This window comes from Cryptotermes secundus, unplaced genomic scaffold, assembly GCF_002891405.2.
Source record: "Cryptotermes secundus unplaced genomic scaffold, Csec_1.0 scaffold1430, whole genome shotgun sequence".
Classification (NCBI taxonomy): domain Eukaryota; kingdom Metazoa; phylum Arthropoda; class Insecta; order Blattodea; family Kalotermitidae; genus Cryptotermes; species Cryptotermes secundus.
The window spans coordinates 137,589-158,692 of record NW_019736419.1 but is presented as its reverse complement, the minus strand read 5'-3'; the positions used below and the strand labels follow the sequence as shown (position 1 = coordinate 158,692).

Genomic DNA, 21,104 nt, shown 5'->3' with positions numbered 1-21,104 from the left:
AATTGTTATAAACCTCTCACATGGGGAAAGTTGATCAGAAACATGCTACAGGGACACTGCCCTTTTAGAAAAAACATAAGTAACCCCAAGTACTTCAGCATTTTCTTTTGGGGGAAAGAAGCAACAAGAGGTCAACCCTACAGGTGAGACTAGACTGGAAGAACCAATCACAACACAGTTGGATGTTTTACATGTTAATATGATTAATTTAAGGCGAGTTTTTGAGTCTTTAATAGACCAAAAAGTCGCATCGGGAGCTCCATGGATAGTGAGAATAGACACCTGACACTCTAATTTGGATAGTGGTCTTGAGGACTGCTCCTTCCATAGTTTTCAGCAGCCTTCTGTCAAATTCATATACCATCAGTAATCTTTTAGAAATCACTGTGAACAGAAAAAACATCCAGTTACCTCCAGAACTACAATAATGAACTAAAAGTTCTATACACACATGTGTGAAGATACTGTAAAGCAGGCCCAATTGTAACAAGTAAAATGTATTTAAGTTCATAATAGTGAAAACTGTGTGAAACATTATCACAGTGAACTAAATTCCCCTTTGGTACCACCATACCTGTCCCATGTTATACATGGTCAATCCATTTCCCATTTCCACCTTACATCTATAGATACAACCCTGTAATCAAGATCAAACCCTGAAACAAAACCTATCATCCCATTAACCTTTAAACGACTAAAGACAACGTATGTCGTCGCAAAAATAAAGGCAGCGGTACGAATGACGGCATATGTCGTCGCGCAGTCCACGCGTGCGGCCGGCTTTTTAAAATCTAATTTTAAGTTATAAATTCTTTTTCTACTTACATGATTTTTGGTCACCAGCTTTATAAGTTGTTTCTCTACCCACCTGCGTCGTCTAACAGACTGTTGGCTTCGTGTGGAAATCTTGGAAACAACTGGAAATCCAGTGTCCGACGTCGCACTTCACGCAATTTGTCCGGACGGTTTTTCATTTCCCACGCGAAAAGCACACACGACACCTCAATTGCGAAGTAGAGGAAGTCGGCCAGTGATGTGGTTTGGCCTTCTATAATCGAGATATCTCCGATAAAACGGCAGGGGTTCGACTCCCGGTCGCACAGTCCGCGCGTGATGACGTTACATAAATTACATTTTTAAAGTAGTAAATAATGTTGTACTTACATTATTTTTGTCCACCATCTGCATGAAGCGTCTGTCTTCCCACCTGCGTCATCTGCCGGAATGTTGCCTTCGTGTGGAATTCTCAAAAAAATCCGGAAATGCAGAGTCCGATTTCGCACTTCACGCACTTTGTCCGGACAGTCTTTCGTTTCCCACGCGAAAAGCACACACGACACCTCAATTGCGAAGTAGAGCAAGTCGGCCAGTGATGTGGTTTGGCCTTCTATAATCGTGATATCTCCCATAAAACGGCAGGGGTTCGACCCCTGGCCGTTGATGGCGAGGTGGACCCCTTCCAGCATGTTCTGCACAAGAGCGAGACGAAATTCTCTGTGTGACAACAGGATGTAACTGTTCAGATCAAGGAGATGGAAAAATAGCTTATTTGTCCATTTCCAGGTTCGACAACAGATGCTATAACTGTTTGCCACAGTTTGCCCACAGCTCCACCTGAAAAATTATTCACACTCCTCGTGCCACGCTGGTGTGGTGGTCCCCAGGTTGCCGATGAAGATGATAGGGTCTCCTTCGAAATAACTTTCTGATTCGCTACATTCAACATCACTCTCAGAATTGTCGGTACAGGAATCTGTACCCAGTCGTTGATGACCTGAAACAGGCTAGAATATTCCACACGACACGACGATAAAACTTTGAAAACCTCCGGCTGAACACTTCCAGGAACGAAGCTCTATTACTCGCTCTGTTGATACTGAAACGCATGCATAAAGAATGCTAGCCTTGAATGATATAAAACAGTAAACATAAAGTGTAGCAGCTCGATAAACCACACTGAGATTGTTTCACTCGCCCGTATCTCTTCATTCCACAAAGACTACGTCATTTAGACCCTGATAAACTCTAGACGCTGTAAACACTGCATCTGCTGCATCCGCTGTGTTGCCAAGTGTAGTCACCTTGCATTGAAACGTATCGAGAACGTATGAATTCTTGTACAGGAAAAAAAATTGGGAAATTTCTTCTTTGGAGTCAGTGCAAAAATTTTAACATGTTTTATACAATCTGTAAATTACAATATCTGATTCTATATTCTTTCGAGAAAAAAACAGCGTTTATTTCGTTCGTTTATCACAGAAATTGCAGAAATAGGAGCAAATTTAGTAAGTGACTACAGTTTTTATGGATTTCTAATCGCGGGTATTTAAATTTATTCCGTACGGCTGCCTTTACCGGAATTTAAATGCCCGTAGGATAAAGGTTAAGGGCCCCTTATCCACCACTACACACTAGCTGTAGACACTCATACCACCAAAGCTGTATAGCATAACCAATGCCTGTGTGATACAACAATCACTGAAGGGGCACAGACTCCAGTATTCCAGTTAAATGGGCCCGGCATAAAGTAACATTCCTCAACACAATTCTTCTCAGTATATAGTTTTTATGTATAAAGAACATTAAGAAACTGACAGTGACTGCATGTTTGCACTGGGCTGCACTGTCTTGTATCCTGGTGATGGGACAGAGTGCAGGTTGGCAGGGCGAGCGGCTCCCTTGGGAGTCAGTGCGGAGTGTGAGAGTACTGCAACTTGCAATTAACTAATACAGTTATTGATAATGTACACAGTTGTAGAGAAATCCCTGTTTGTAAGAAAATCAGTGGTCTGCCTGAGCAAGGGCAGCGGCCCACTCCTGGTATCAGACAGACCACTGGAAGACATTACTCAGTGATTACTTCAGGCTTTATACGTGGTGCTATCAAAAAGTTCCCGAAATATGAATTTTGTGAGTGAATGGTTATGAGTACATCGAAATACCGCTAGGTGTCTCCCCACACACCCTTCTTGAATCAGTGTGGTAAGCAGCATTGAGTTGAGTGGTTGGGTTTATTGTCGGTGAACGTATTTCCATTGTTGTGTTTCTGTGAGTTTGCGGTTTTGCAATGGCAGACCTGAGAGAGCAGTGTGTCTGTATAAAGTTTTGTTTTAAACTTGGGAAAATCGCTGCAGAAACGCACTAAATGTTGAAGCAAGCTTTGGTGAAAACAGTTTAGGCCAGACACAAACTTACAACTGGTATAAGCGTTTTAAAAATGGCCGAACACTGACTGATGATGACGATTGTTCGGGATGGCCGTCAACGGGCATAACACCAGAAAATGAAGCGAAAGTTAGGGATCTGATTCTGCAAGATCGTAGACTGACCATCCAAGACCTCTGTAACACCTTGGGACTAAGTTATGGTATATGTCAACGAATTTTGTCAGAGAAACCGAACATGAGGAGGATTGCGGCGAAGTTTGTGCCACAACTGCTGAAAAATGAACAGAAGCAGCATCGCTTGGAAGTCTGCAGGGAACTTCAGCAATAGCTTCAAGAGGATCCAAACTTTCTTTCGAAGGCTGTCACTGGTGACAAAAGTTGGGTTTATGGCTACGACCCTGAAAGGAAGCAGCAACAATCGTCGCAATGGAAGAGCCCTTCTTCACCTCTGCCAAAAAAAGCTTGACAAGTCAAGAACAACATTCAGTCCATGTTGATCTGTTTTTTTTATATTGACGGGATTGTTCTTAAGGAGTTCGTCCCTCCTGGTCAGACAGTCAATAAAGAGTTCTATCGCGATGTTCTAAGGTGTTTGTGGGAGAACATGAGGATAAAACGTCCAGAGAAGTGGCGCATGAACGACTGGGTACTCCACCATGACAACGCACGACCGCATACGGCTTACAGTGTGCAGGAATTTTTGGCTAAAAACAAGATGGCAGTTGTTCCCCACCCACCGTACTCGCCAGACTTAGTCCCATGCGACTTCTTTCTCTTCCCCAAGATGAAAATAAAGTTGAAACGCAGATGGTACTAAACACCCAAACAAAGAAAGACTTCCAAGATGCATTTGAAAAGTGGCAGAAACGCTGGGATCCGTGTATGCGCTCCCAAGGGGACTACTTTGAAGGTGATGGTGCAGAATAAGATCTAAGTAAGACGTAATAGTTTTTATTAATATATTTCGGGAACTTTTGGATAGCACCACGTATAAGGAATACTCTTTTTTCCCCCCGAAATTCCACCTTGACAATAAGAACTCAGGCCTAACTATGTATGTTTCAAGGTCAGATTTATTTTTTTTTTACATTACACAGTACCTGGATGATTTGTGGCTGAGCTGTAGGCTGTTGAATGGCTTGGATTGGAGCTGTCTGAATAATGATTGGCTGGTTTGTTCCACCCTGCATTTGCATTCGAATCATTTGAAGCTGAGACGGAGTCAGCTGAATCTGGAATTAAAGACTGAGTTCTAGGTTAATCTACAAAACACATTGGAGGAAGTGCTGTAGGAGGAAATACCATTCAGAATTTAGATTGGGTTAGTTTTAATTTTAGTATTTTTAGTTTGATTCCAATATGTCTGATGGTAGGATATAACCAATGAAGTTTAGTACCATTTCAAATCATTAATTAATTAAATGAGACAAGAAAAATATATATAAATGGAAAATGTAACCCATATATTGAATTTTATTCTGTGCAAAGTTAGACTAATAGCTGACTTAACTCATGAGCAATAGGTTATGCCACCATTTCACAGGGGGCCATCTCAATGTAAAAACACATGCAACTGCCAGGGCCCATTTATGCAACTCAAGTTTCTTATTTTTTTTCATTTTATCACATTAACAAAATACATTAATTCTATCTTTAGAGACTAAAGTTTTATATCTGGACAATATTTAAATACTGAATTTTTGTATGTATGACTCAACAATCGAATTTATTTTCCACAGCTGTTAATTAAGTTATGTTTTCTCACTGCCAAGTTCTCACTACTTGCCCTTTGTGTAATGGAGTCAACACCATGCACATAGTCTATTATCAAATACTCAATCACTGTACACTTATGTAATACCTGTCTAGTTACTGTTGTAACGTCGATGGCCAAAGTGTTGTCAGGTAACTGACCATTAAACACCTCGCAACAAAATACACACAAGGCAACAATAGAAGTATGGTGTTTTCTATGCAGTTGGTGCTGCAACCGCTGCTATGCAACGCCACAGTAAAGATTCTCTACAACAATATAGTCTGTTTTCTGTGTCAGAACAGATTTCAGTGTTTAAGTATTTCAGTAACAGTCAGAGAGTTCTCGGTGGAAGATAGTCACAGGAAGTTTGTCGTGTGAACACTTCAAGTGTGATTAGACTTTATTCATGTGTAATATTTGGAGTGATTTGAAGCGCTTTGTCCTATGTTTTAATTGCATTACCAAGAGAGGACTTGTGTTTGTGTGTGTTTGTGTGTGTGTGCGCGCACGCGTAATGGTGAATTATGAAGTGTGTAAAACAGCGAGAGTGCTGTTATTTGAGTGTAAATAAAATAAGTTGTAACTGAAGTGCCAATAAATCCAATCATCCAAACTAGAACCTGTCATTCTCGTCATGTGCACCACCCTTAAGGTGACAATATATATTGTTAATGTAGAAGTGAAAGCAATATAGTGTTAATTAGAGTAAAACCACAGTTTTAAACATTTTAAGGGACTGCCTAAAAGAAATGTAAAACTGAGTTTGTGTAAATTCAGGGAAATATGAGTGTTACAACATAAGGAATACTGTAGTCTTTTTTATATAAAAAATTTGGAAAATCACTTAAAATATACATTTTTGAACACTAACAAAGTAATATAATGTAAATTAAAATATGGTTCTTGGCTTATTTTACAATGTTTCATCAACTGCATCTTACACTAGTTAAGATGAAATTTTGACTGTAACTTGTGAATGGAACGGATGTAGGAAGCGGTCATGACCTATTCCAAGGCACTATCCCAGCATATGCCTGAAACGACTGGAATATATGCTGGTACACACCTAGTTATACTGTTTCTTCAACAAGATAGTCTTTTGTTTCTTTTCTTGAGCTCTCAGTCTGTATAATTCATTTTCAACTGCACTGCGCATTACAATAGTATTGTGCCTGGTATCAAACTTATGCATTTACTTTCTGGCTGCTTTCAGTCCTTTCAGTGCATTCAAGAATGTTACTTCATATTCAGCAATTCCCTCTTCTGGTTCTTCTTCTGGCCTAGTCAAATGCTGATCTAACACCTGGTCAACACTCCAGACTCCACAGACTTCAAGAGCATTGTCACATGTTGGGTAGTCCTCAGACTGCACACCAAGAGGTAAAGTAGGCCGCACCATAGCTGAAGCGGTCAGTTACTGGCTTCCCACCACGGTGGCCCGGGTTTGATCCTAGGTCTGGTCAAGTGGGATTTGTGGTGGATAAAGTGGATTACTTCTGTTTCCCCTGCCAGTCTTCATTCCACGAAATTCTCCATCATTATAATCATCCAGGGCAGGCTACAATAGGCAAATCAGTGGCCGTTATGCCTAGTGGACCCAGTTGGAGTCCACCCCCCACTAAGTGAATTAAAAAAAAAAAGAGGTAAAGTGCTAGTCATCCTATTCGTCTTCAGTAACTTCTTCCGCACTGTCATCATTGCTGCTGTTACTGATTACGACATGTTATCAATCTCCAGGCTTCAGCTATGAAATGTGATGCAGACAACATAACCAGCTTCATCTGTGCAACATCTTGGAGCAGTCTCCCGTTTACCATGGCTGAAGTCTTCAAAATCATCTGCCTTCTGTAATGGCATTTTATGCATGGATGATCCCCAAATATAAAAGGCTGTGGCTGGGTGGTATAAGTTAGCTGGGAGAAACAGAAATTTGATGTTGCTGAGAAATGTAGTGTTCTTCAGATGAACAGCACACTGATAAAAGAAATATATTTTGAGATTTTTAGCATCCAGTTTTGTGAAGTAATATTCAGATATTTTGGTTGTCATCCAAGAATTTGTATCAGCTTCATATTTTGTACATAGTCTCCTGACATTCTTGAAGCAACGTGAACTTTTATATTTTCCAATTATTAAAGTGGAAGTTCATCACTAATATCTTCATTGGACATAAGCACAGTAACCCACCATTAGATTTTGTACCACCATGTCTAAATTGTCCTTGCAATAGTCAGTAATTTTTCCAGTCTTCTGCACTTCCTTCGTGAACACTCCTGTTCTCATATGACAGATTTCTGTAAGCAATGTTGTGTATCCTCATAAATGTTCTGACTGAAACATTGGAAGCTGAAAAGTTGGCTATTTCCAGGCAGGCAGAGATATGTAAGCATTTCTCTTGAGGTGGATACCATCTATGGAAGCATTACTCTCACGTACTTGCTTGAACTATGCAGCAAGTGCAGATTCCAGTTCATCCAGTGGTAAGTATTTCAATGTCTACATTGGACAATACTTTTTTTTTCAGTTTCTTCACAGCTCTTTGCAATAGGATTCTGTGTTGGCATTAAACTAAATATATTATCACGATGTTAGTGACTGTGGATGAGGTTTGGATTGGTGATTGGATTCATTATACACAAAACTCATACTACAAGTAATTATAGCACCATCGCTAATCTCCACACTTTATGAATCACTAAAGCACATAGTAAGCATTCGCAGTCAGCTTTCACTCACATCATTACTGTCCAGTGAATATCCCACTTGCTCCAATTGTCCTGCTTATAACATCTCAGCACAGACCATGTAGAAAGCACCGTTTCCAACAGTTCCTTTATTGTTATGTGTGTTTTTGTTGCCATGGGAATATGTTTGTTTGTGAAGGTGTTACTTGGTAACGGTTGCATATATTTGCTTATTAAGAATCTATTACCTAGCAGCAGGCATTGTTTCACTGTTTGTTTTGTGGTTATTTCGTAACAACAAGTCTCTGTATGCTACAATATGTTAACGTCTCATCACTAGAATGCTTGAGGAGAAGCCAATTCTGCAGCTACTCAAGAATTTCCCAGCATTTTATGGAATACAAAGGTTCATCACCGTGTTCACAAGAGCCCTCCACTAGTCCCTATCCTGAGCCAGATCAATCCAATCCATACCATCCCATCCTATCTCTCTAAGATCCACTTTAATATTGTCCACCCACCTACACCTTGGTCTTCCCAGTGGTCTCTTTCCTTCTGGCTTTCCCACCAACATCCTATATGCATTCCTCTTCTCCCCTATTTGTGCTACATATCCTGCCCACCTCATCCTCCTTGACTTGATCATTCTAATTATTTTTGGAGAAGTGTACAAGTTATGAAGCTCCTCATTATTTGTGTGACACAGTTCAAATATTTAGCAACAAGAGTAACAAATCAAAATTTGATTCATGAGGAAATTAAGAGGAGGTTGAATTCAGGCAATGGTCGCTACCATTCAGTCCAGAACCTTTTGTCTCCTTGTCTGCTGTCTAAAAACGTAAAAATCAGAATATACAAAATTTTGTTTTGCCTGTGGTTCTGTATGGGTGTGAAAATTAGTCTCTGATACTAAGGGAGGAACATGGAATGAGGGTGTTCAAGAAGCGGGTGCTAAGGAGAATATTTGTACCGATGAGGGATGAAGTGATAGGAGGTTGAAGAAAAGCACATAAAGAGCTCTGTAACTTGCACTCTACACCAAGTATAATTAGAATGATGAAGTCAAGGAGGATGAGATGAGCAGGGCCAGTAGCACAAATGAGGGAGAAGAGGAATACATATAGGATTCTGGTGGGAAAGAAACCACTTGGAAAACCTAGACATAGGTGAGAAGATAATATGAAAATGGATCTTAGATAGGATGGAGTGGCATGGACTGGATTGATCAGGCTTGGGAGAGGACTAGAGGAGGGATCTTGTAAATATGGCAATGAAACTTCAGGTTCCATAAAATGTTGAGAAATTTTTGAGTAGCTGAACGACTAGTGGCTTCTAAAGAGGGACTCAGCTCTATGGAGTTAGTTGTCTGAAAAATGGAAAACATCTGATCAGTAGTTGACATGTTACAGCAAAACCCACACTGATGATGACCAATAATTTCATCTAAATACAGACTTCAGTGTGAGAGAAGGATATTGGATGAAATTTTGTATGAGGTTGATAACAGCGATATGCCTTAATAATTAAATGTCAGTTTTATCACCTTCTTGTAAAAATGGTACTGCTCAGGCAATTCTTCCTTATTCCAAACTGAATTAATGCATTTATGGGTCTTAGAATGAAATGGCTGACCTACTGCTTGAATCAGTTCTGCTGGGAGTAGATCAATACTTGGCAAATTATCCTTTTTCAACTTTGCAATAGTAATTTCAACCCTCAAAAGGACTAGGCTGAGATGCTAATGGCTCAGCTGTATGTAATTCATTCTGCCTAACATCACTGACCCTATGTACAAGGGTTGCCCAGAAAGTAATACAATATTTTCTTTCTCGCTCACAATTTATTTCATTAAAGCTTGAAATATATCTCATTGCTACCTGATTCTTTGGCTACATACACCTATTTTTCAACATAGTCTCCTTCTAAATCTATGGCCATATGCCACTGAGATATGAGAGCCTGTATGCTTTCATAGTACCACCCTGCAGGTCTCTGTTGCAATCAGCTATTTACTTCAGAAATGACTTCTGCTATCAGTAGCTAAAAGAAGTAATTCTTCCATCTATTCAAAATGTTGTGGGAATCTGCAAGTGGATCACAAGTCTCATTCTTTACAAAGTTACTTCAAGTTTGATAACCCTTGTTCAATTAATTTATTCCTCTATACAGGTCCCTAAAGTTCTTGTTCTTACTGTGTGTTGCAAGATCATTTACAGATATTCCCGCTTTTTATTCCTGAAATGCCTCCTAGCTTACATTGTCTTACGCTGTTCAGATTATCACCATGAATTTGGCTTTGGATTCTGTAACCAATGCAACTTGGCTTGTTTCCTTTGATCCAACTGTTTGGAACATCCTTCACTGCTTCAACTCTTAACAACCTACACTGTCTTTGGTTGAAATGTTTATATTCTCTCTAATAGCTCCCCAAACTCTGTAAATATCCACATCATCACCTACATTTTCCAAAGCTTCAAACCCATCTGATATTGCAATCTGTTACCATTCTTTACCCTCTATCTATCTAATTTGGTTTCTTGAGAGTGAACCTCTCCATATCAAATTTAATCTGCTGTTATAAAAATCAGATTCTTATTAAAGAAATTAAATTCCTCCTTCAATTCACAACTTAAACAAACAAAGAAACATTCCTTTGCAAGTGGATTTTGCAAATGAAAAAACAGGAAAGAACAAGAGGACAGATATAAAAGATGACCAAACCTGACATTTTTCAGTAAAACTGCTATTGATATAACTTCCACACCGACCCATACTTTCAGATTGTCTTCCAATGCTGAAGAAATAGGAAGCCTGTAGTAAGACTGAGAGTGCTGCTTCAGACATTTCAGCAAATGCAAGAGTATAAAAAAGTGAAAATCNTACATACACTTTATGTTGTTTGGAAGCATAAATTCCTCAACAGAGTAAAAGGAGTGTGTAATTAAGTATCTCTTTAGTGCTACTTTAAATTGTCCCTGTTTATCTATAAGAGTTGTGATATTTGGTGGTAGATTGTTGAAGATTTTAATGCCAGTATAATATGCACTCTTCTGGAAACAAGAGAGGCTGGCAACTGGTCTGTGAAGCTGATTTTTATTCCTTGTGTTGACATTGTGTATTGTAGAATTGGTTGGAAAAAATTCTTGGTTTTTTACAATGAAGATCATTAAGGAGAATATGTATTCACATGGGAGAGTTAAGATCTCTAGCCTCTTGAAGATATTTTTACATGATTCTCTTGGTTTAACACCAGCCATTATTCTAACAATTTTCTTTTGTAAGATGAATATCTTTTGGTTGTAAGATGAGTTACCCCAAAAAATTATTCCGTACTTCATTACAGAATGAAAATAGGCAAAATAAATCAATATGACCTTTTATAAATAAAAACTTAGTCCTACTGGACCAAGAAGGATCCATCTGTGTGACAGACTAATGCAATTTTATCAAATTAGCCCATGTTTACACAGTTAGAGATAAAAATAATGAAACAAGACATTTAACACAGTCTATGTTTAAGTGACAGTTATCCAACGGAGAGGCTGCGGATCAAGAATGGCTTAGTTTTTCACCATAAAAGGAAAAAGTATACTGCTTTATGTGCAAATTATTTTCACATACTGATTCCATACTTAAGATTCTGTAACTGGAAGCATGATTTAAAAGCCATTTCAAATCATGAAAATGGACAGGAACAAATGAAATGCATGACAAGTTACTACAGTTGCCTGAAGGTATCTGGACATGTAGACACACAACTGACAATTCAATTTAACAATAATAATTATTATTGTTAAATGAAACTATTGATTATAATCAATAGTGGAGCAGTAATAAAAAGCACTATAGTTTTTTTTAATTGTTTCATTTTGGTCCGTTACACTATCAATCACAAATTGTCAATGAAAAATCCATCGAGTGTAACAATGTTTCTAGGTCACAAGTGAGATAAATAAGTGACCTAGAAACATTGTTACACTCGACGGATTTTTCATTGACAATTAGCACTATAGTCATTAAATTTTAGCATCAACAGGGCTTCCTTTAAGATGGAAGAAACAAAACACTTTCTCAGTATGAAACAGATATTATTTGAGCTTTCTAAAATGGTTTGACAATTTGATATACTTTTGTGAAAACACATTAAAAAGTATGGTAACACAGGAAAGAGAATCCCATTACACTTTTCTGTCATGATTTGTCAACAATTCATAAAATTAATGGGATCGAAAATGTTGGCAGCTACTGTCACAAGTTTATGGCTGCATGATTAATAATACCAAGTTCTGGATTGGATTTACTGCCACCTTCTTTTCCAATCACTCATAATTAAAACCGACTATGACAGCTCACAATCAATCTACTGCCAAGGACTCGCTCCAGTCTCGTTCCCCTGTCTCAATTCTCTTGCAGCTTCTGAACTGACTGAGCATTCTCACATGTCCTCCCATTATAACTTTGGGAAGGACTCAAAAGAAATCACCACCTCCAACAGTTTCTCTATTACTGTGTGCTTGTTCGTTCCTGCAGAAACATGTTTAGTGACCAAACTAGTCGGCAATGGATGTCCTTCTATTGTTGAGAGTGTAACTTTTGGAATGTGTTTATTGAGCCTCTGCCTAGTAATGGTCATGTGTCACAGTATTTTTCAGTATCTGTGGATTCTAACCAAGATGTAATACATGTTGATCAGTTACCATTTTTCTTACAATCAAAGAATACAGTTCCAAAAGGGCGATTTTTGCAGTTTATGCCTACTCAAGGACATAAGCAAATCATCTTGCTGATGATATCTCATTTTTATAAGATAATAACATCTCATTATTGAACTGCAGAGGTCAGTCCCACAATAATGCAGCAATTATATTTGGATTGCCATGGTTAAAGAACAATTATGCTCTTACATACCACATGCAGGACATTCTATGAACTTAGTTGGTGTGCAGGCAGTAGATCACAGCTTGACTGTTACAATTTATTTTGACTTTGTCAGACGTCACAGCTAACAGAACTAGGGAATTATTAACACTGAACAGGAAGCAGTTCAGACCACTAATAGGACACTGCACCCAAAGGGATACCTACTCATAAGGAAACTGGTAAACAGACCCACCTGTGAAATGTCCCATGCATGTCAAATAAGAAAAAGGCTTAAAAATTTTATTTGCCTGTAAGATTCTAGGTCATGTAAGATTTGTTCACCTGGGAACTCACTTTTCTTGAAACCAAGTGACTATTATCTGGGCCCATTAAGCAAGGTACAGTGCTTCTTTTGAGGTGCAGCACTCCTCAAGAGCTAATCTAAGAAAGCAGATATACAACAGATCAGAGGTGGTTGCAGTGTATGGGTCTCTTAAGACCCACTCCCTTAATCTAGACTACTGCTTCGTTTCAAGAGCTGTCATATATTTAGTTAGTTGGTAGGTATTAGTCACTATTTTCATTCATCTTCTTACATAAAATAGTACAGCATGCTACTGATAAAGACTGATACTACTACAGCTGTTATTCAGCTATGAGCAACACAAAGCATGTACCGGAATCTGCTGAATCTCTCCGTTTGGTGTGACTATCTGTTGTACTATCTGGATCCCTCCACCTTGCTGCTGCTGTTGTTGTTGCTGCTGCTGTTGTTGTTGTTGTTGTTGTTGTTGTTGTTGTTGTTGTTGCTGCTGCTGCTGCTGCTGTTGTTGTTGTTGTTGTTGCTGCTGCTGTGCTGCTGCTGCTGCTGCCACCACAGCAGCTTGGTTTGTCTGCTGCAGCTGTATTACCTGTGCTGTATGCTGTGGCTGAGTTGCTGCAGTAGCCTGATGCTGTGTAGACACTGATGCAGTAGTACCACTGCTGGTAGCAGCAGTGCTTGTGGTTGTCTGAAATTGTTACTTTCATGTTACTACAAAAATCTGATGGGTTTATGTTAATTTGCTTCTTACTTTTTTAATATTAATGAAGAAAATCATTGAGGGGCTATGCTACAAGCTGGAAGGTCACGGGTTCAAGTCCCGATGAGGTCATTGGATTTTTTTCAATTAACCTAATCATTCCAGCCGCACTATGGCCCTGGGGTCAACTTGGCCTCTAACAGAAATCAGTACCATGAATTAATTAAATAATTTTCCTGGGGAGTAAAGTGCGGCCGGCATGTAAGGCTGACAACCTTACCGCCATCTATGAGCCGATTGTCTAGATAATGTGAGAGCCTTAACGTCTCACAACTCTATGGGCCTTCACGGCCTGGTACAGGGATAGCTTTACTTTTTTTTTAAATGCCAGCTGACTGTTATGTTAGCCAGTATACTAGCACAATGTTGGAATTTTGACAGTAATGAACTATCTTACATACACTATACATGAACATTTACTTCCATAACTAGAACTCAATTTGTGTCTAACACATCTGTTTTTTACAGATCCTTTTTTTTTCTTTTTCTGATTTTTGTCCCACTGAGTGTTGTGGAATTTCTCAGAACACAAAAATGATGTTATAACACACTGTGTATATTTGGTGGAACAATTCCATCCATAATAGGCAGATGTTCTTGTCCAACAGAATTTTCTGTCCATAGACGTGAAACTCTTAAGAGGGTCCATATTCTGATCCTTACAATGAATATATGCTTTACAACTGAGACAAAGAATTACATGAAAAATAATAGACACATAGAAGTATACTCCTTCCTTAACTTCTTTTTGGTCCATTGTGAGACACATCAGGGTATACAGTTACAGAACTTTGTGAGCCAGAGATGGCTCAAGGTACCACCCTCTAAGTTAGACCCTTGACAATTTATATTAAACATTACAAAATGGAACCTGATTTAGATAAAATTTCTCTCACTGCAGCACGTTTTGTTTACTGTAAGTATTCAATTCATCCATCTGTAAATTCAGTATTAGTGAGATATGTAAAAATAAACTTGCTACTAAGTCAAACTTAAGCTCTTTCTAGGTTCATAAAGTAAGTAAGTAAAAGTATCCCTTTAACAGGCCATGGAGGCCCATAGGGTTGTGAGATGTTGAGGTTCCCACATTTTCTAGACAATCGGCTCATAGATAGTATAGTATAGTATAGTATAGTATTTATTGCATTCAAGCAAATCCAATTACAGGCCAACACCACTGGACACAGAACAAGTCAAATATCTTCAACAAATGCTCCAACAATGGAACTAGTCAACATAAAATATACATAACACTATACCATGTTTAATTGTAAATAAAATAAGTTAAAATTGTGATAAAAACACATTACATAATAAATTCATTCAACTTAGTAGCTTATATATCTCAAACCATAAAAGATCACAACATCCATCAACTATAATGAGGTATGTTTGTTACATGGCATACCAGTCAAGTTGGAGATTATATCTTACATGTTCAATACCAAATAAAACCAGTCAAGGTATAAGCTTGCTATATACAATGCAGGTATCAGTGCAATATCCTTGAATGTACAACTGCACATCCAAACAATGCATGCAATATTGAATGAACATAGTAAATTACTACTCATTTATACAACCAAAATATTCATCCAAAGTATAAAAGGATTTTGAATGTAAAAAGGCATTTAAGGCACTCTAAATACCTTATTATCATGTACTACTTCCTTTATTTTTAATGGGAGACAATTAAAAGGTTTAATTCCATAGCAATAAGGACCCTTCTGATGAACTGTTAAATTTGTCTGAGGGCAATATAAATCTAAACCGCGTCTTGCATTGAGACCATGAATCTGTGTTGATGTATGGAATAGACCCTTATTATTTACAACAAATATCAATAAAGAAAATATATATTGGGACTGGAGTGGCAAAATCCCCCAATCCCTAAATGCTTGTCTACAGGAATCCCTTGCTCTTAGCCCACTCATAATTCTAATTATTCTTTTTTGAATTCTAAAAATTTGTACACTAAACGAGGTATTGCCCCAGAAGATAATTCCATAGGTTAAAAGTGAATGAAAATAACAATAGTAAATCATTTTTAATGTTTCGGTAGGCATGATGGGTTTAATAACCCTCATTGAATAACACGCCTTACACAACTTAGGTATGAGTTGGGATATATGGGCCTTCCAAGTACACGTGCTTTCAACAATTATACCCAAGAACTTCACCTCGGTACTGTTTGGGATCACATTATTGCAATAATTAACCATAACTCCGGTATTAGGACAAGACTTAGCCGCAAATTGTACATGTTTAGTTTTGCTGAAGTTTAGGGTTAGCAGGTTTGACTTGAACCACTCATTAAGGCAGTCAAAAGAGATATTCACATCCCTATTATATTGTAAGTTATTATTGCTACTAATCACCAAACTAGTGTCATCTGCGAATAAGACTGGTTTAACTGTGCTATTAAAAATTGTAGAAAGATCATTTATATAGAAAAGAAATAGAAGCGGACCAAGTATGGACCCTTGAGGGACTCCATGCCTGACAATATCCCAATCTGATCTAATAGTGTTGCTCATTTCAATATCTGTTATTAGTACTCTCTGATGTCGATCTGATAAGTATGATGCAATTAAATCATAAAATCTACCTTGTATCCCATAATATTGTAGTTTACTCAACAATATTTCGTGATTCACACTATCAAACGCCTTCCTCAAGTCACAAAAAACTCCACCTACAACTTTTTGTTTATTTAATGCTTCTAGTATTTCATTGAGTAACACGTAAGAGGCTTTAGCAGTTGAGGATTGACGTCTAAATCCAAATTGCTCATTGACTATTATATTATGATCATGGATATGCTGATTTAATCTAGACAAAACTATCTTCTCAAATATTTTTGAGAAGGAGGTTAAGAGGGAGATGGGCCTATAATTAGATGGATCATTCTCGCAACCGCCTTTGTAACAAGGCTTAATTTCAGCATATTTTAGCCTATCCGGAAATACGCCAGCAGACAACATTTTATTACTAATATATGTTAAAGGAGATATAATAAAGGGGCTACTAATTTTTAACACTTCAACTGATATTTCATCATAGCCATGCGATCTCTTTGTTGTTAAAGATTTAATAATTTTAAATATCTCAGTTGAGGTTGCAGCTTGATATTTTATGCTGGGAAAGGGATGATCAAAAGCTTGCCGCAAGTAATCTAATGGCTTATTGTTTGTTTCAAGACTTTTGTTTATGTTATTCTCAGCCACAGATATGAAAAAACTATTTAAGAAATCTGCTATATATTGCCTATTTTTAGTAATCCGTCCATCAACTTTTAATTCCTGAACTGAATTCACTTTGGCAAACTTCCCAGTTACTGACTTTGTTATATTCCAGATTGTTCTTATTTTGTTACTGGATTTTGATATCTGTCTACTATAATGCTTTTTTTTTTCTTCTCTTATGACATTTTTTAATATCTTGCAATACTGTCTATAATACCTCTTAAAGGCCTCATCGTTATTACTCCTGTATATCAAATATAGATCTCTTTTATGCTTACAGGAATTACTAATACCAGGAGTAATCCACAAGTTACTATTTGTTCTGGTGCTCAACACTTTCAGGGGAAAACTAGAATAGAATATTCTAAGAAATGAACTGAGAAAAGAATTATACATTAAGTTTATATCGTTGGAGCCAAAAACTGAGTCCCAGGTTTCAAGACTCAGTTTATATTCAAAATCCTGTATCATAGCCAGTTCAATTTTCCTTATCCATTTTTTCCCCTTTACCCTGCCATTCTTAGTATGCGTTTTAACCTCTGATAAAATAATTAACTGAGCATCATGGTCGGAAAGCCCATTAAGCAAGGGATATATTACATAGTTACTCTGTAGAGACGCATCAATAAATATGTTGTCTATTGCAGTTGCAGAGCCATTTTGGGATCTTGTCGGAAAATTTACTGTACTTACTAAGTTATACGAAGCTAATAGCAATAATAATAGCTAATTAGCTAATAGATGGGGGCAAGGTTGTCAGATATAGGTTCCAGCCGCCCTTTATTCTTGGTACTCATTTCTGTTAGAGGCTAAGTCGACCCCAGGGCCATATTGCGGCTGGAAGGAATAGGTCAATTGAAAAAAATTCAATGACCTCATCAGGACTTGAACCCACGACCTTCCGGCTTGTAGCATAGTGCCTCAACCAACTATGCTACCACGTGCCCCCTTTTTAGGTTCATATTTAAGATATTTATATGCAAGATGTGTTTCTGAAGACCACATTTCTCTTAAAATGATTTGCCTTGTTAATTAACACTTTCTTCATATCTCATGGAGAATACGAATGTGTCAATAAATTTAATACACTATTACACAAAAATCTGTATCTTTAAACCAAATTTTCGGCCTATGTGATTGTGACTTATATAAATATACCGTACTGAATCTTGCTACAGCACTGGAATTACTTTGTTGGCTGATAATTTTATAATGCTGTAGGGACTGCTAAAGGTTTGCAGCGCTTACAATATAAAAGATAACAGACAAAGCCCATGTGCTTAATTAAGCTCAATACATGGGTGAGTAGACCCAAAAAGTAACCTCATAAATACTAGATGGAGGTCAGTGGTCACCTTCACATCCTGAATGGTTTTCATACCTTTCCTAGAGCCAGTCTGAAGACTATACAGAAAAGAAAAAAATTGTTGCTGCTGAGAATTAGGCCCTAATTCCCCAGCAATCCAGCCTGTAGCCTAGTCAATATACTGACAGAGGCATCCCGACTCCCTTACAATGGTACATCTGAACAATAATGAATATAAATAACGAAAACCATGTACTCACTGTAAATCAGGATAGCCTGTACATTTTCGGGGTAGATGTATTGTCAAGTATATATCAAAAGAATGCCCCATAAATATGGGACAAAAATATTTAATTATTGGTATGTGAGGTCAACACTGGATATGTAAGTAATCTGAAGTGTCTTCTTGTGCTCCCCATTGTGATCAAGAACACAGCAGCTCATTCAACATTTCCAACTAAAAGTGCGAGCCCAAAGTAAAATAGGGAACCCTCAACATACTTCGACAGATGATTCATAATCATATATTTTGATCATCTGTGGTCACTGAATAGAAAAGCAGGTGGGACTGTAATGGAAAACTGAAAAGGTCTGCAAATACAAACCTTTGCAAAAAATAAATGGGCGAAAAATTGTCCACACAAAGAGACCATCTCCTTGGAATCAAATAGCGATCTGAGCTCTACATAGTGGTGAAGATTCATACTGACATAGCAGCTGAAAGGCAGAACAGTGGAGCCAAAAGAAATGGCCGTTACTAGGCAATGGCTCATTAAAAACATGTCTGAGCAATGGAGACACATGCAACAATAGAAAAAATGTTATGAGCGATGTTTTCTATGTGGTCCATGCTGAGACTATACAGTGAGAACTGTCAAGACAACTTAGGCAGTTGTGGTCAAGGGGAGTTGACAGCCAGCAGTTGGAGCAGTTGTGGACTAGCTGAGAGATAGCAGAGAGCCAGCAATAATGTGAGCAGAGAAACAGAAGATATGGTTAGCAGCCATTATCAAATAATGCCTGGAGAAGACAGAGGACTTTATATATCACGTAGTAGTGTTGTAGAGCATGTAAATTCTGAAATTGTTATAGTTTCCTGTAGTTATGAATTACATGAGTTAAATAAATCCAATTATGAATCCAAACCCCATGTCTAGTGAACTAACACATGACCATATTTTGTGGTCTTCCATGTCATGAAACATCAGCCACCTATACAGTCATATGGTACCATTACCCACAAGAAATAAATGAAAATGGCAAGACGTTCTGATGTGGGTATACTAAGTACAATACATGGCAACAGCAACCTGCATCAAGCGATCCTACAAGAAACCGAATCCAATGTCAATAATGTTTTACAAGAAATATAAGATCGGTGATGACGAATTAGTTCAGTTGCTATTCTTGTGGTAAAACACCTCTGGAACATCTCTGGCTGCCTGTTCCCAAAGTAGTGAACTGTTTACTGAATGTGGAAGTCTTCTGCTAGTGCAACACTCCTTTACATACTTAGGGACTCTTTCTGAAGTGTTAGGACACAACTGTTTCACTGTCTTAACTTAAAGCCATGTTGACCAGCCACGGAAGGTATCTGGGCATCCATATCAATTTACTCTTTGGCTTCTGACACTTTGTAGTAAGTGTAACTGACTAAGCCATTAAGTGAGGCTGATGATTTAAATCGGGGTAGTTCAAGATGGTGATAAAATAGTGAATGTCCACTGAGGGCACAGCTTGACCAGCAGGCAATGGAAGAGTGATAACTGTGTAACATATACTTTAACAGTTAATAACCAGTTGCTAGATTTGTGCCAAGGTATATATTTATCCAACCCCTAAAAGTTGGGGTAGAATGACATTCCTCAGTGCATACATCTGATGAAATTACTTCTTTCTCTGTTCCCATGCAACATCAGAGTGATGTTGGCTGTGAGCCAAAAAGGAAGGACACATCACAGACACAGTACACAGAAACAACTCCCATAGTGGACAAACCATACTATACGCGAGTTTGAATCAAGACATATAGATGAATAATCTTAACAAGTTTTAGTATATACAAATTTTATTATAGTTGATGAATAATGTACTTTCTAAATAATTTTATGAAAGACACAAGATGGCAAACAATGTAATAGCTTAGCGCAAATAACGAACCTGAAGATGGCACTATGTTGCCGAAACATGTAGTAAGAAGTGACATATGAAATTGAGTGCACTACAAGACGGCCATTACATACATATCATGGATGAAAATCAGTGCAACAGGACGCTAAAATACAACAAAATGGACAGATATCAGCAAGGTTTTGAGTCCATTTACATCCCTTAGCACAGTTATAAATGTCAAATCGTTTTGAAATCTTACATAACCTCAACGATGAAGATATAACTGAAAAACCTAAGGGAAGCATGTTACAGCCCGATATATACATACATACATACATACATACATACATACATAGATACATAATTTCACAGATCCATTGTCCGGGAACCGGACTGGATATTGAATTCGTCAGCAAAATGACATTGCAAAATGCAGTTTAGTCTCAACAATTAAAATATTCAAGAATTATAAAATAAAAACATATTAATAAAATAAAAAGCAGTCATATAACAAATCTAAATAATACATAATCTTGGAAAGACAACAATAATGTATTATGCTTGCCTGTATGCCATGTATTCATCTACCGAATAAAATGCATTTAAAATAAGATAATCTTTTAGCCTATGTTTAAAAGTATTAATATTGTCTTTCAAGGAATATATATTGTGTGGCAAGTTATTAAATATTCTAATGGATGAAAAATGCACACTCTTTTGAATGGAAGATAATCTCACAAAGGAAACATGTAGTTTATTATGCCACCTAGTACTTAATTTGTGTATGCCATTATTCACCTGATACATATCAGGATTTTTGAGTACAAACAAGACTATGGAATATATATATAAACAGGGGACAGTAAGTATGCCCGTTGTCTTAAAGCCTTCC

The 21,104-nt window shown here is 37.7% G+C and overlaps 1 protein-coding gene across 1 annotated transcript in view; it reads right to left on the bottom strand.

The window, feature by feature from the left end:
* LOC111869963 (nuclear transcription factor Y subunit gamma) overlaps positions 1 to 21,104 on the bottom strand; it is a 91,061-nt gene that overhangs the window by 10,087 nt on the left and 59,870 nt on the right. The window contains exons 6-7 of the mRNA XM_023861864.2: positions 13,145 to 13,477; positions 4,268 to 4,399 (exon numbers count right to left, since the gene is read on the bottom strand). Coding sequence (XP_023717632.1) covers positions 4,268 to 4,399; positions 13,145 to 13,477 — 465 coding nt within the window. The remainder of the gene's footprint in view (positions 1 to 4,267; positions 4,400 to 13,144; positions 13,478 to 21,104) is intronic.